Source organism: Apus apus, chromosome Z (genome assembly GCF_020740795.1).
Source record: "Apus apus isolate bApuApu2 chromosome Z, bApuApu2.pri.cur, whole genome shotgun sequence".
In the NCBI taxonomy this organism is placed as follows: domain Eukaryota; kingdom Metazoa; phylum Chordata; class Aves; order Apodiformes; family Apodidae; genus Apus; species Apus apus.
Genome location: NC_067312.1, coordinates 39,843,399 through 39,858,473, shown reverse-complemented (window position 1 = coordinate 39,858,473; position 15,075 = coordinate 39,843,399). Strand labels below are relative to the sequence as shown.

The 15,075-nt window shown below is 40.9% G+C and overlaps 1 protein-coding gene across 1 annotated transcript in view; it reads left to right on the top strand.

The window, feature by feature from the left end:
* The first annotated feature begins 560 nt into the window (after positions 1–560).
* LOC127396008 (protein prune homolog 2-like) overlaps positions 561–15,075 on the top strand; it is a 127,249-nt gene continuing 112,734 nt past the window's right edge. Inside the window, exon 1 of the mRNA XM_051643559.1 lies at positions 561–596. Within this exon, the coding sequence (XP_051499519.1) occupies positions 561–596 (36 nt within the window). The remainder of the gene's footprint in view (positions 597–15,075) is intronic.

The window sequence follows — 15,075 nt, the reverse complement described above, 5'->3', positions numbered from 1 at the left end:
TCTGAAACACGACCGTGGGCACTACAGTCCGAGGGGACGCCAGGTCTCAAGGAGAGGGCAGGGTTTCCGGAGCCTACGCGCTGTCTGCCAGGCTCCCTGCAAAGCTTGTGCCCCACAGTGATGGGAGCCCGGAGCGGTCACAGCCTCTGACCCCCGAGCCGCGCGTCGCGGAGTTTTGCCATGAGTAGAAGGGAAAACTGAGAAACCCCGGCCTCAGGACCCGTGCCAGGCACCGGCTGGAACCTGTTGCTGTCACCCCCGAGACGGCTCTCGGAGCGCCCGCTGTTTGCGTCACACGTCATCGAACACAACAACCCGGAGCTCCGAGGAGTCCGGCGGGCTGGGCAGACCAGACGGCAGCGGCGTCCGGAGGGCAGGGGCCGACGTGTCCGCCGCTCCGCGCCCTCCGCACCGCTCCGCGCCCCTCCGCACCGCTCCGCGCGGCCTTGCGGCACGGCCTGACGTCACCGCCCGCGGCGGGGCGGGGCGGGGCGGGCTGCGGGGCAGAGCGCGGCGGGGCGGCGGTCCTGCGGGCGCTGCGGGTCCTGCCCGCCGGCGCCATGGAGGAGTTCCTGCAGCGCGCCCGGTCCAAGCTGGTGAGTCACGGCCGCGGGTGCAAAACTTCGCCCGACTTGCCGGTAATGGGCGTCGTCGGCCGCTCGTCCCCTCCCGCATCCCCGGGGGCAGCACCCGCGGATGCTCCCGGAAACTTGCGGGGGTGTTTCAGCCGCGCTGCGTTCCGCGGCGGTGCTCAGCAGGGCGGGCGGGCGGGCGGATGGGGCGGGTGACCTTTGCGTCGGCTGGGGGGGTCTTTTCGGGGTGCGTTTCGGTCTCACACGGCGCTGCCCCTGCGTAGCGCTGAGTAATGCTCTCCTCAGCGACCGCACCGACCCGTGTGGGGCAGGCGTGTGGGGGTGGCAGCCTGGCTTTCGGGGATCACTGGGACATCAGTAGAGACTTTAAGATGCATCAAGTTGCACAGTTGAATGGGGGGAAAAACACGGTATCGGGAGTCACTGAAAGCCTGTCATTTCAGTGGTCTAAATGTCGCGAGGAGTAGGGTGTAAGTTTGGATAAGCAAGACTTAAAATAACTGAGGAGTATGCTGAGGTGGCCCCATCATTGTAAGGGGTTAATACTGCGCGTTAGGAATCGCAGAGATAACAACATAAGGTTGTGTTCTCAAATGACTCTGTTGTAGTGAAATTGCAGTGCCTTCATTTTGTTTACAGAGACTGATAATCTGGCCGCAAATAGTGCGTGATTTCCTCCTCCCCCCTTATATGTACTCAAAAGTAGAATGTTTTTAAGACTCGGGTGGTCTCAGGCCATCTTATTTCCAGCTGTAAGGGTTGATTTTCTGTGCAAACTCGGTTTTACAGTTGTTACCTTTCATGGTCACCCTGTGCTCTTGCTGGCTATGCCAGCTCTAAGAAGGATGTTCCCTTGTAAGGCTAATAATGACTCAGTAAAAAAAAAAAAAAAAAAGAAAATCCTGTGGCTGGTGGTTTTGACCCATAATTTTGGGCACTTGCGGGTTTTCCTCCTCACCTTTTGGGGAGTTGCTGTAGATAACTAAATGTAAACTTCATTGTTGATAGAATAGTAGGACCTTCCCAGTGGCAAAGACCTGTTACAAGTCTCTGGACAGTAAGCAATCATAAAGCAAAGAACATCTTTCTGTGGTGGCCATCAGTCCCTATATGTAATGATTTGTACCATCTTTGCTGTCATGCATATGTTGAAAATCATAGAGTTAAGGCTTTTTATTGGAGGACTGGCAAAACAGAAGAGAAAATTAATGCTATGGTGGCTCCCTTAATATTTAACTGTGTTGGCAAATGTTAAGGGTGAAGATGAGGTGTGTCATCTTGGTTACATGCCAGCTAGATTGTTTTACTATGTATTTTTAGGAGCTTGTAAAGTGTTTTCCTTATGTTTTTATGTAAACAGTCTCAACTTTGCTAGCCTTGTTAAAAGAATATGCATAGCACAGTTAGAAAACCTTAATGCATCTTCATATCAGCGTTTCGTATATTGCAACATTTGAACTGGAGATTTGGTTTTGGCAAATTTTCTGCTCAAGTTCATCAGATGTGGTCTTTCTTAGTAGATATTAATTATGTTAGATAGCGGTCCCCTCTGCACCATTTGTAAATGGCAGACTATGAAAAACTTAAGTTTACTACTGAAAGCAAATACTGCATCAATCTTTCTGAATAGCTATTGATAATCAGTAAGGAGCTGTCTGGAAAACTGTGATCTGAAGAGGCCCATGGGTAATAGGTAACATTATTTCTATAATTTAGACGAAACAAAGGATGAAGCAACTGAGCAGTAGACCTTGTTATTCCTGCAGCGTGGATTTTCAAAATAAATTCTGACTTCTCTTTGTGCCTTCTGAACTGTGGGACAAAAACCCTCAAGTAGGAGAATCACAGAGGACACGTGTCTTTCTGACCATGGTATTTCCTTGTATCATCATGTCAGCTGAGCATGGCTGAGGAAGAAGCATCTGAGCACTGGTGTGTTCAGTTCAGAACAGATTTATAATTCTTATAGGTTGACTTCAGTTTGCCCATTTACTTTGTACCACAGTGGCCTGAAAAAGGTAGTGCAAAGCAATTGAAGATCTGCAACACGGAAGGCAGATTATGTCTTTTCCTCCTGCTTGGTCAAGCCCTTTGTAGGGAATCTGCTGATATGAGGAAGCCATAAACTGAGTGGAGGGCAAACAGAGGGTTATGTTTGGTTTGCCACTGGTGTAAGGCAAAGCTGCCCCAGTAAATGGGCAAGTGGCTCAGGTCTCCTGAGCTGCTATGAGTTGCTGTGCTACTGCAGCCACATCTATGGAAGACACTAGAGCCCTGCAGTTGTGGCTCAGAGGCCTGATGATGCCAGCCTTACAGTGCTAGTATTTCACACCATAGGTAATCTTGTTAGGTTAAACTGATTACAGTGCACTGACTACATGAATACTACTCAGCATGAGTAAAGGAAAATTTTCGTTACTCATGAACAATAGCTCCAGAAGAACAGTTGCACCAGACTCTGCAGGAGAACCTATTACTGCAAATGCTTCATCATTCATTTGGGTCTGGCTCCAGCCACAACATTAATCAAAGCTGTTTTTCCACATGGAGCAAATTCTAGCCTCAGAGCATACCACACAAAGGGCTTTGACATTTTTTGTTCTCTAAGACTCTTGCATTGTTTACCTCCATTGATTGTTAGAGAGAAAAATTCTCTCTGTGTTATATATTAATAATGAAGTCTCCATTAGGCTATTCTTTCTTTAAGAACAGTGAGTTTTGTTTTTGTGACTTGTCATGTAGTCATAGAACATTCTCAGTAGTTTTCAGTACTGGTTTTTGAAATTGTTGTATATGATCTATGTACAACCAAGGGAGAAAAATGTGAAAGGCAAAACATGGCAGAATGTCAGAGATGCTATACTGAAATTTTGGGGCATTTACAGTTCAGTCCTGCAGGTTTTTTTCTCCAGTTTTTCCTAAGTCTAGTAATAATGTGAAAAAGGTCCTTCTAAACCAGCATTCCGTCTTGGCTAAAGGAGGTTTATATACAGTGGAACATACAGGTCTGCTGATCAGATGTTGAAAGCTTAGAACAAAATATCTATCTGAACTGCTATGTTAGCCACAGTTAGAGCCATCTTCCGTATATTTGGCTGTGCTTTGGTTTGTGTGTGGGGTTTTTAATTTTTTTGTTTGTTTGTTTTAATCAACTTATGCTTTGGCTTCCACAAAATTCGTGAGACAGTGAGGTTTTACAACCTTATTATGTGCTCTGTATGAGTGGGGCAATATCCCTGTTTGTTTGCTTTAAACCATCTGCCTGACAATTTTAAAGGGTGTTCCATGCCTCGAGTAAGTATTTGTTGTTAACTCTCTCCATGCTATTTAGTTGAGTTTTGCCATATCCCTCTTCTTTTGAACACTTCCATGCTAAGGTTTTCTGTTGCCCCTTCTTACACAAGCACTTACTGTATCACTCTGTTCATCCCTCTGGCCACCCTGAAAATGTGTAATTTTTTTAACCCCTTGAAAGTTGTGGAGTGCAGAACTGCCTGCCATATTTGAAGCATAAGTGCTTAAAATACTTTGGCAGTAGTATAACAACATCCCAAGTTTTTTTTTTCCATTTTCTTAAGTCTTGGTATTCTACTTGCTTACTTATTTTAATGTCAGAAAACATTTTTCTGATGTTTTCTAAGTATCATTTAAAAAGAATGTATCATGTTTTTATTTGCTTAGTAATATCCATTTTAAAGCTGTCTGACTGTGTATGGTACCTAAATACAGTTAAAAAATGAAAGTGGGATTGTTACCTCACATTTTCTCTCATCTGCACTAGTTGGCCCTCATTTCCATTTACTTTTATTACCTAGTCCTCAGTGTCATGAGTCTTTTCTGCAGCTCCTGTAGGCAGTTTTAGTTTTGACTCTCCTGAATAACCTGGTGTTATCTGCAGCTTTTGTCACTTCATTATTTGCCTGACTGTCCTACTGGAAGTAATATTATTTATTATTTATGTATATGAAGAACAGTGCATATCACAGTACATATGCTTCTGGAGACTCCTTCACAGATATTTTTCCTTCACTGTGAAAGCTGACCATTTGTAGCTGTCCTTTTTTTGCTAACTTTGATTTCTTTACTATACCATGGGAGGACTACACTGCCTTTTTCTTTGGTGATTTAGGTTCTTTACTAGCCTGTGGAATACTTTTCAATAATAGTTTTGGAGACCCATTTACAATGCAGTCACTAGCTTGCCCTTCTCTGCATGCTTGTTGAATTATTAAAAGAACTTTATAAGTTTTATTACAAAAATGTTATACTTCACAAAACCTTGCTGTCTTTCCCTATTATATTATTGATACATTTGGTGGCAACTCAGTCTGTGTGTCACCAAGTCAGACTATTTCAGGCACAACTAAGCTCTCAAGTCAATACATCATATTGTATAGTTTACTTAGAAAAATAAATCAGAAGTTTACAGCTTCAGTGTCATAACTTCAGAATGATTATCAAAATGTTGAAGGGAATTAAATAGAGAGGTAAAAATTCAGAAGTTACTTCTTCAGTAATTCTCTGATGTGAAGTACTGTGTGATGATGCATGAGGTAAAGTTCGATATTTTTCAAGTAATCTCATGTGCTTCAGACTGTTTGTTGTGAAGCTGAATGACTGTGAGGTGTTAAATCAAGGGAGTCTGTCAAGAAGGAGCAATTGAAAAAAAAAAAAAAGTATATATAAATTAAAAAATGGACAGAATTCTCCCTGAGAGATGCTGAGTCTATGGCTACCAGCCAGTACTTTTTCCCTGGCCTTAGGTCTCTGCTTAATGGGGAGCCAAATGCCTCATAAGCTGGCTTCAGGGAAGTCAGATAGGACAGAATGAACCCTGGAAAGGGCTTAATGCACAGATGATGCTGAGATACCCACATACTGCAACAAACCGCTTCGAACTAGCAATTGAAAGATGGTCCTCCCTCTGCAGAGAATAGCAAATGAGCTGGTGAAATAATCTTTCTAAATGCTGTGTCATCTTCAGCAGTTAATACTATTTGGAAGAAAAGCCAGAACCTCCTAAAACTTAATGCTTTTAATGCTTTACTGCCATAAGAAAAGAATCTATAATGCTACACAAGTGTTACAGCTGGTAGGATAATACACTAGGCAAATGGGGAATTATGCCCCTAGATGTGCCCAGAGAAAAACTGGACTGTGTGACTGGACATTTTCCAAAGGGAGGGGTAGGCCCATGACCAGGGAGATGTCTTTGAGAATAGTAAAATAGGCTTTCAAGTCATTGCTTTGATAGATATGAAAAATGAATGTTGCACTTGTTTCTGAGGCAGAGAAGTTCAAAGAACAGTTAGTGATGATGGCATGACTTGAGCAGACTTACGTGACCATAATTTAAAAACAAGCTGAGTCACTTACACATTTATTCGTATTGCCTTTTATTTGGCTATCTGGAGTTTTGTTATCAATTATAGGCAGTGGTTACTTTGAAAATAATATTTGATTTAGCTGGAAACAAGTGATGGCTTTATGGGAAGTGAAAGACACTACAGAAGTGAAGCAGAAGTTATTTTCCCAGAAATTGCTGGACTTCTTCAAGCAGAGGGATAAAAAAGCTTTCAAGCATTAAGACAAAAAATAAGTCTTACCCTCTCATACATCTTCTTTGCATTATTCCAGCAGCACACAGGGGACTTGACTCCATTTAGCAGGGCACTTAGAGTATGTAAAGAATTAAGAGTATGAATAATGATATTGACTTCAGTCAGAAAACTCGCATGTGTGAGTTGTATATACACCTAAAAATGTTGCAGAATCAGACTCTTATAGCTGATTAACCTTTTGTTCCTTAAATCAGTCAGAAGAAATTATGTACTCTGCAGCAGAAACTTCAGAGTCAGGGTTCATTAGTAATGTGGAAAAAAGAGTAAACATTGTGCTAACGTAATTGTGAGATAAATATTTAAACAAAGAACATTTGTGAGCTGTGCTGAGCACATGCAGTAATATTAAAGGGTTTATAGAGATGAGTTATATGACTGGAAAAATTTTTAGGGAAATTGTATTGAACAGCATTTCCAAATATGAATTCAGTGTAAGGGGAAAAACCCGAGAGCATGAAAATAAGAAAATGGAGGTGAAAGTGTCATTGTAATGCAAGTAAGACATGTTTTTAGGGTGATATAAGTGTTTAAAAATGCAGGTTTTGGTTACAGTCTTCATATTGCATAGTAAGGCAGTAATAGGCCTTTGTATACTTTTACACACTCATACACGCACAGTTATAAGGGAGAGTTATGTTGTGTAGGCTTGATCTGTCCCTTTTTTGTCATCATTATGCAATTTCAAGTGGAACACTTCTTTCTGTTTTGGGTACCATACAGCCAAAAGTATTTCTTAGCTGGAGGAAGAATTCAGAGAATCGTAACGAAATTACTTAAAGAATTGAGTTCCGAGGAAATAAAAATGAACTTAAACATAAGACTTGGTTAAATTACTGCTTAGCTGAGACGTGAGTGCAGTAAAAGCAATGCAAAGAAAGGATCATTCCTTCATGTACGTAGGTATACATAAGAAGTTGCAAAATTCTCAGCAAAGGCTTAATAACGAGAATATTTCCTGAAAATGGTCTTTTAGCTGAGTGAGCAGTCTACCACAGGAAAAGGAGGAAGCCCCTCCGTAAAAACAAACCAAAATAAAACCTGAATCTGATGAATTTATGTAAAACACACACACACACACACACACACACACACACACAAGCAGATCTCGCTGAAATGGTTGTCAGGCTCTGGAACAGACTGCACAGGGAAGTGGTTGAGTCACCCTGGAGGTATCAAAAAGACTAGTAGATGTGGTACTTAGGGACATGGTTTACTGGTGGACTTGGCGGTGTTAGGTTAATGGGTGGACCTGATGATTTGGGTCTTTTCCAACCAAGACAATTCTATGATTCTACACAGAAATAAATTCCAGAAGTGTTTCAGTGCACTATACCTCAGTTTACTAGGGTATCACACTACCCATGCTATTATTTCATTGTGGTACTGTGGGATTGACCAGAATCCTGTTGTGCTAGATACTGTGCAAAAGATTTAATAAAAAAAAAAAATCTGGTAAATCTTTGTCTTAAAGGGTCCATAAGGTAAGTTGGAAAGCATAAAGGAGGAAGCAGATGAATCCAAGGTATTAGTAGGATGGTAGTGGGTAGATCTGGTAACATTTATGTATCCTAATCCTATTTGTTAAAATTTTATCAAAGGACAGCTTTGTTTAGGAGTTAGAACAAGGAAGGTGGGGAGATTTGGAAATGTGTCTTTAAGGACAGGGACAACATAGGAGGAAACAAGATGATCTTATTACTCTTTCTGTTCCTCTGCTATTGAACAGCTGAACATAAATGTTAACATTTCATTATTGAATAAGAGATGATAGATGAAGCAGAGGAAGGTTTGAAAAGGTTACAAAATGTAGATTAGAGATTCTATTTAATGTGTTAATGCAAGGAGAGCCAGGAGAGAGAGAAGCCTGCAAAATGGCAGGCTCAGAGCCACAGGCGGGGAAGGTTTTCCACAGCATGGTTCTGAAAGTTGGCATCTTACGTCTGCTGAAGTCAAATAATGTTTCTATGATTGAACCATCAGGTAATGATAGCCAGAGTGTTAGCTCTGAGGGCAGATAGGAGAGGATGATGAGAAAAAAGAACCTGTGGGACTTTGCAAGAGGCAGGACGTGTATGTCTAAACAGAACACGATGCCAAGATTACAGGCTGGAGTGACGGGTGGGGTAGTTTTGTTAATCCCTATATATCTCCATTATATATGTCCCTGTGAGAGGGAGGTGCAACAAGAGGAGTGTGAGTAAATGCTCAGCTGTAGCCCTGCTGGGCTGGAGCATATGGTGAGGTTCTGCTGGGGAGGTGGGGAGAAGATGTAGGACTTTGGTGTGAAAGGGACAGGGCTGGAGCAGCAGCAAAGTCCAGTTTTCCAGCCTGAAAGGCTGAGTGAGTTCAGGTTCAGAGCTTAAATTGCTTGGTAATGTTCCTGTTGTATTCCTTTACTCCAAAGAAGAGAGCCTGGAGTCAGCAACAGTTAGACAGGTCGTTAACAATTGGAATGATATCACTTGTTCTAATGAGATAAAAAAAGATTGAAGGACAGTAAGGACAGGATGGACAGTGAAAAGGTTAGGAACGTTTTAGAAAACGGTGACATCTGGATGATGTCATGTAGCTCTCTTTCCTTGTTTTCTGTATCATTTGACAATAACTGAATCATGTGTAATAGACCTAATAGACCTAATGTGCTGGCCCAATTCCATCTTGCGCAGACACAGCCTGCTTTTGTACGTTCCCTTCTAGCCTCAATTTATTGGTCTTAAGCCTCCTTATACAAACTTCTCTCTAGAGCGCAGTGAGATTTTGCAGTACACCTGAAATAAATTGACCTGTTATGTACTATTTAGGAAGTTTTGATTTTGCTGTATTTTGATATCAATAGTTGTGGTTCTGTCTCTTTTGTAATTGATACAGTTTTGATTCTGGTTCTGTTTTCTGTGTGGAAGTGCATCTGTATACAGTGCCTGATAGTAACTCACCAAGTTAGCTGCTGAACCAGCCTTTAATTAGGTGACAGATCATCATGCTGAAGTGACCTTTTCCCCAATGGTTAATCTTACTATGCTACAAAGCATAGGAGTTATTATATGTAATAAATACTTTCTTGCTCTTGTACGATAGTGATTAAAATATCCTGAGCAGAGATGAGTTGGGAGGGAGGAAGAAACCTCTGAATTGTATGCTGTTCTGCTGTGAGTGGGATAGGAGGAAAGAACCTTTTATTTTGGTGGTGTTGTTTGGTTTTGTTAGTTTGGTTGTTTTTCTTTCTGTTGTTGTTATTTTGCTTTATTTATTTATTTATTTAATGAGGAGCAGAATTGCTTTATTTGGAATGTATTTGACTCTGTGAAGTAGTGAAAAATGGTAAACTTTTGAACACTTGGAGGGAAAGTCTCTCCTAAATATAGACCATTGGCAAGCGATAAGCTGATTGATTCAGCAGCCTTTCTTTTACTTAACAAGGTTTTTCACACTCAGTCAAAGTCATTGGCAGGCCTGGCAGGATTATGGCTGAGTCAGAAGGGGTGCAGTAAGTTTAAGCTGCTGGAAGAGTATACCACTATTTTGTGATGATGCATGTGTGCAGTCCACAGAAGCTTCGTGTATGGTTACATGGTCTTTCTATTTGAGACTGTATCCTCAGCATTCATATTACTCAGAAGAGCAAAAGGCTTTACATGATGTACCTGTGTAGCGTGCATTTATGAGGCTTGAGTCTGTGTAGCATCTGGGATAGGTTAGCCTGCCAGGTTTCTGCATGACTTTTTTAGACATGTTTAAAGTGGATAGCCTTATTAATCTTTGTACAATTCTTTGGTTTCCTCATATTCTGAGAGGCTAGCTACATACATTCATATGCATGCTACTGTGTGGAATTTGTTCCCTCCCTTGAGAATTTGATGCACATTAGAACTTCAACATCTGCAATGTTAGGAAGAATAAGCAAAGGCAGTGACTTCATTGCTTCTTTGAAGGCTGATGCACATAACTGCATTAAAGCATTCATTCCAGAATGAGAGAGTGGTGCAGATAGGAGTTCTAATCTTCTGTCTCCAGAGACATGAATTCATATCCTGTTTTAGATCACATGTGGTAATGAGTTAAGTGATCTAATCTTAGCAGTTACTTGTTCACCCTTCAAAAACATTATGCAGCTGGCAGCTTTTGCTTAGGAGGAGAGGGATTTCTAGAGCTGGTTTGAAGTTTTTTGATTGGTATGTTTTGCAAAACTTGTGCACTAGTTGTCGGTGTGAGCCTATCTCAATATCAGAGTGTTAAGTCTTCATTTGAAAAAGGAATCAGCCAAACCAGCCATCACCTTACACCCCCTGGGCTCCCTTTGCCCTCACTGTGTGAGAACTGGGCTGGTTACAGTCTCATGGCCTGAAAAGATAATTTATTTAGGGATTATAAATAAAACACGAATTACAGTTGATGGAGAAGATGAACTGACCTAAATAAATATATTTTTTTTGTTAAGGTTAGGCATGTTTGAAGACTATGAAGTCTGCTTGACTGCAAATGCTGAGATCTTGTTCCTTGTATATAGAGCAAGTTAAAGTATATGGCTTACTTATTACGGAAATAGTTTAGATGCCATTTCTGCACCATGTATCTGTCCCCTTGTAAATTATTTGAATGTGTCTGTTTACCAAATTGTCTGTGGTGGCATAAACCATTGCTGGAGAAAATTTCATGCTTTGTATTGATTTTTTTCTTTCCCCCAACCATCTTGTGGGACTTACTTGAGATGTTATTCTTGCTGTATTCTAGTAGGCTGGGAGTTCAATTCTGTGTTACGTTGGTGAAAATACAGAGTATCACCAGTTCTGGTAGCATGACTTTATGTCTCCATTGAGAAAAACAGAAGAGAGTTTTCAGTGTGAAAAAATGGAACACTAGATATAAAAAATGCTGTATTTTAATGAAGACAACAATAAGCAGGTAAGCTTACCTTCTTGCTTCCATTTCTCGTCAATTTTATAGCTTCCAAAGAAGGGAAAATAATGAGATCTTTGGTTTTTATATTTGTTTTTGCTCTTTGCTTTCCTGCCAGTAGAGTATTCGATAGTCAGAGCCATGGTATTGCTATATGGTTTTTAGGAGATAGGGCATACATACCAATGTATGTGAAACTAGTATAGTCTGCCAGTAAATTTCAAACATTTCAGTATGCTGTAGTACTTTGTGGTTCTCCTCAAGTGCTTGTAATATTGCAGTTTGAAATTTCATTCTGTGCCAACCAATGAGGTACAGATTGCTGAGTTCTTTTGCGTGGCTTGTGTTTAGGATAAAGTAGCCTTTTGACATATGGTTGTTGATGAACTGCCGTCTTCTGTTCTACCTTACAGTAAGCTGTCCATTGCTAGATAACCAGACAGTTCATCCTGTCTCTGAGGTTCTTTCTTTCTCTTTGTGTTGTGCTGCACTGAACAATAAGCAAGGGTGCTAACAAGATGTGAAATGACATTCTCAGTCTTTCTAGCCTCGCTTAATTACACGAATCCTCCATTGTAAGCCGAGTGCTTAATCACTTACCTTGTAAGCTAGTTAGATATTAATTTTAATTCCTTGCATATCTCAGTTTTTTAGAACCTGGACTGGTGCTGTTTGATGATAAAGTAGCCTAGTTAGTGGCCATATTAAGTAGTGATTAAAATGTAGCTGCTTCTCTGCCAACCAGATAATAATTACTGATATTGAATTAACGTCTGTGAGAGCAGAATCTACACTTTGCTTCCATAAAATTGAAAGTGGTTATACAAATTGAGCTTGTGGGTAATCAAGAGACAAGGAATTCCATTCAAGAAGTGTTAGGCTTATGGCAGAAAACAGGAAGAGCCCAGCACTATTTGATGGCATCGTTTTGAGCTGAGGCAGCAAACCTGTGGTACACTAACAGAAGTTGCAACTGGAGTAATAATCTGACTTCTGTCCAATTTGAAAGGTTAGAAGGTGATATAATAGGTTGCATTGCAGGCACTGCAAGGAGAGAATATTTCTTTCAGATGCATGAAAATGCCTGTTACAGATTTACTGCATTGTGAGAGCACAGGTCTCGCTTTGAAGTGCAAGTTTGGATTTTACTGTTTTCAGAGTGACTACATAGATCCTTTTGGTAGAGAGCATATATGCTGGTGAAAGGAAAGAAGCCAAGAAAGAAGAAATGGGAGGGAAGGTGAACGTGGCTGCCCAACCTGACATCCAGCCTTACCAGTTTTCACTTAGCTTGTATTGTTAAAATACCACTTCCATCTCATTCACTTGCTTGTGTGCAGACACTCTCTGTCACTTGCACGCACAGGGAGAAACATCAACTCTCTCTGCAAGTGAGTTAATGGGCTGGGGAGCCCTTGGGCACAGTTCTCTGCCTTAAATGACTCAACAGACCACAGTGAGAGGCTGAGGACTATTTTTGAAATCCCACTGAACTGGCTGGGGGACAGTGTCTGTTCTGTGTGCAGGCACATGCACACAGGTGCACTCCCTCGTGCATATGCTGTGGTGCATCTCCCAGCAGGTATAACTGGTAACAAGTTGAGGTGATGCCAGGGGCTGCAGTCTGTTGTGTGAAGTAAAACAATACATCTCTAGGGGGGCTTCTTCTAAAAGCTGTTGAGATGTGCAAGAAAATTCCTGAGGTGACAGGGGTGGAGACTTTACTGAATAATGCTTGTCCGGTTGGCATCTTTCATCAATATGGGAAAGACTGTCCTCTAAGATAAATTTACACTTCTGAAAAAATGCGAAAACAGACTTCCCTCATGCTGCCGTTGTACGCTACAGCTTTTGCCTTGCTTACAAAAACTGTTCAAGAAATAAAGTAGTCCTACTGCTCTATTTTCACTTTCATTTGAAGGAAAGTTTGAAGACCTCAAGGGCAAGACTTCTTAGGAGTGGCTGAGGTCACTTGTGTTTTTCAGTTTGCAGAAGAGAAGCTGAGGGGTGGCCTCATGGTGTCCTACAGCTTTGTCACAGGGGGCAATGGGGCAGGAGATACTCATCTCTCTGGTGATTGGTTACAGGACATTAGGAAATGGAATGAAGCTGAGTCAGGGGAAAGGTTCTTCACCAAGAGGGCGGTTGGTCACTGGAACAGGCTCCCCAGGGAGGTGGTCACAGCACCAGGCCTGTCAGAGTTCAAGGACAGTCAGGACAATGTGCTTAGTGATACAGTTTAGTTTTAGATAGTCCTGCAAGGAGCAGTGTGGAGGGCTCAATGATCCTTACATGTCCCTTCCAACTTGAGATATTATGTGATTCTGTGATTTTATGAAGTAGAAGATACCTTTAGTTCTTCCTTTGAAACTAGAAGAAATATGGTAAACAAAATGTTGCAAGCTTGTCTGCAAAATCTAAAATAGATTTCTTTTTCCATATACTCATAATTTTACATGCTCTTATGTGTATTTTCAAGGCTGCATATTAATAAGTAGATCATTAATGTTCAGAGCACCACCAATTCTTGAGAAAGCATTTCAAGTCAACTGACTGTCATTTTTAACAGGAAAGAGGCTAAGCTCTATCCCTCAGAGATCCTAGTAGAATCCTAGCTGCACTAAACGGAATAGGTGAATGGATGTCACCAGCACTGTACCAAGCTGTAGCTGAAAGATAATTTATCTTCAAGTTAAAAAGATTTAATCCTCACATTAAGCTGTTAATCTATGACAGTCCAGAGAAGCTAGGGAGTGGCATCCTTTCTAATTTAAAAATTAATTAATTAATTAATTAATTTTAAGAGTAGCACACTATTGTGTTTGTTTTGAGGATCTTTAAAATTTCTGAATGTTTAGAAATTAACCCATTTTAGTGATAAGATGATCTGAGTTAGGTTGATGGGTGATAAAAGAGCATGTTGTGTGGACTGAAAATTGGAAACAACTGCTGTAATAAGAAAAAGAACCAAAACTGTTTAAGAAGAGATAAAGGCAGGGCAAGGGAGTTTTATTGCACTTTCTGAATCTTTGCAGAAACTCGGATACTCACAACCCCCATTTTATCCCTTTGCATAACACTGAGTGCTATTTTGAAAAATATTGTGGTCTGACACTTAAGTTAGGTATTTGTTGCTGGAAATCATGGAAATTTATTTGAAATGATTGGTGAGACAGAGTCAAGGCCAAGATTTTGTGAAAAATCCCCCAAAAAATTACGCCAAGAAAACAAAAAGAGAAATGAAAGTAGAATGATAGTATGAAAGCTATTATATATTGAATTTCAGAATGTCCTGTGTGGTTCCTGGTTCTGTTGAGAATCTAAATTAACTTGAAAACTTGACTTGAGTCTTGAAAACTTCCTCCTTTCCCTATGCTTTCATTCTCTGTCTGAAATTTTTAGTTGCTATTGTTAGAGAGATATTAATTTCAGGGGCCCAGCTTTACATAATTACAAATGTTTTTGAAGGCATTTAATTAATGTAAATCAACATGCATAGAGTTTAAAATAGCTCAAACCTACTGAGCATTACTAATTAGGTCTTTTTCTTGGCAACCCCTTACAAAAACACCTATCTAGAATTGCTAGTTGTACAGGGAGGCTAGTGAGCAGTGGGAGACAAGTGTCAGCTGGATATAGTGGGGTTCTCCTAGTCGCTGAGAGGTGGGTGTTCCCCTCCCTCTCCAGTGCTGTAGCATCTTCTGCTGAACAGTCTGTGAAGAGAAACATTTCTCTGTTCCTTCTGAAGAAGGCCATGCTGAGCCACAATGTTATCTCTGGTTTTGACAGGGTGGTCTGTCATCCAGCACCTAATGCTAAAGCTGTCTAGTGTCTGTCTCTTAAAACACATCTCTTGTAAGTGCATCTTTTGAAGTGCCCTGCAGGAAAGAATCAACAAGTCCAATTTTAGCTTTTATCATCTGCTCTTTAATGACAGAGATTAGTGTCAAATCCTTGAATTGGAGAGT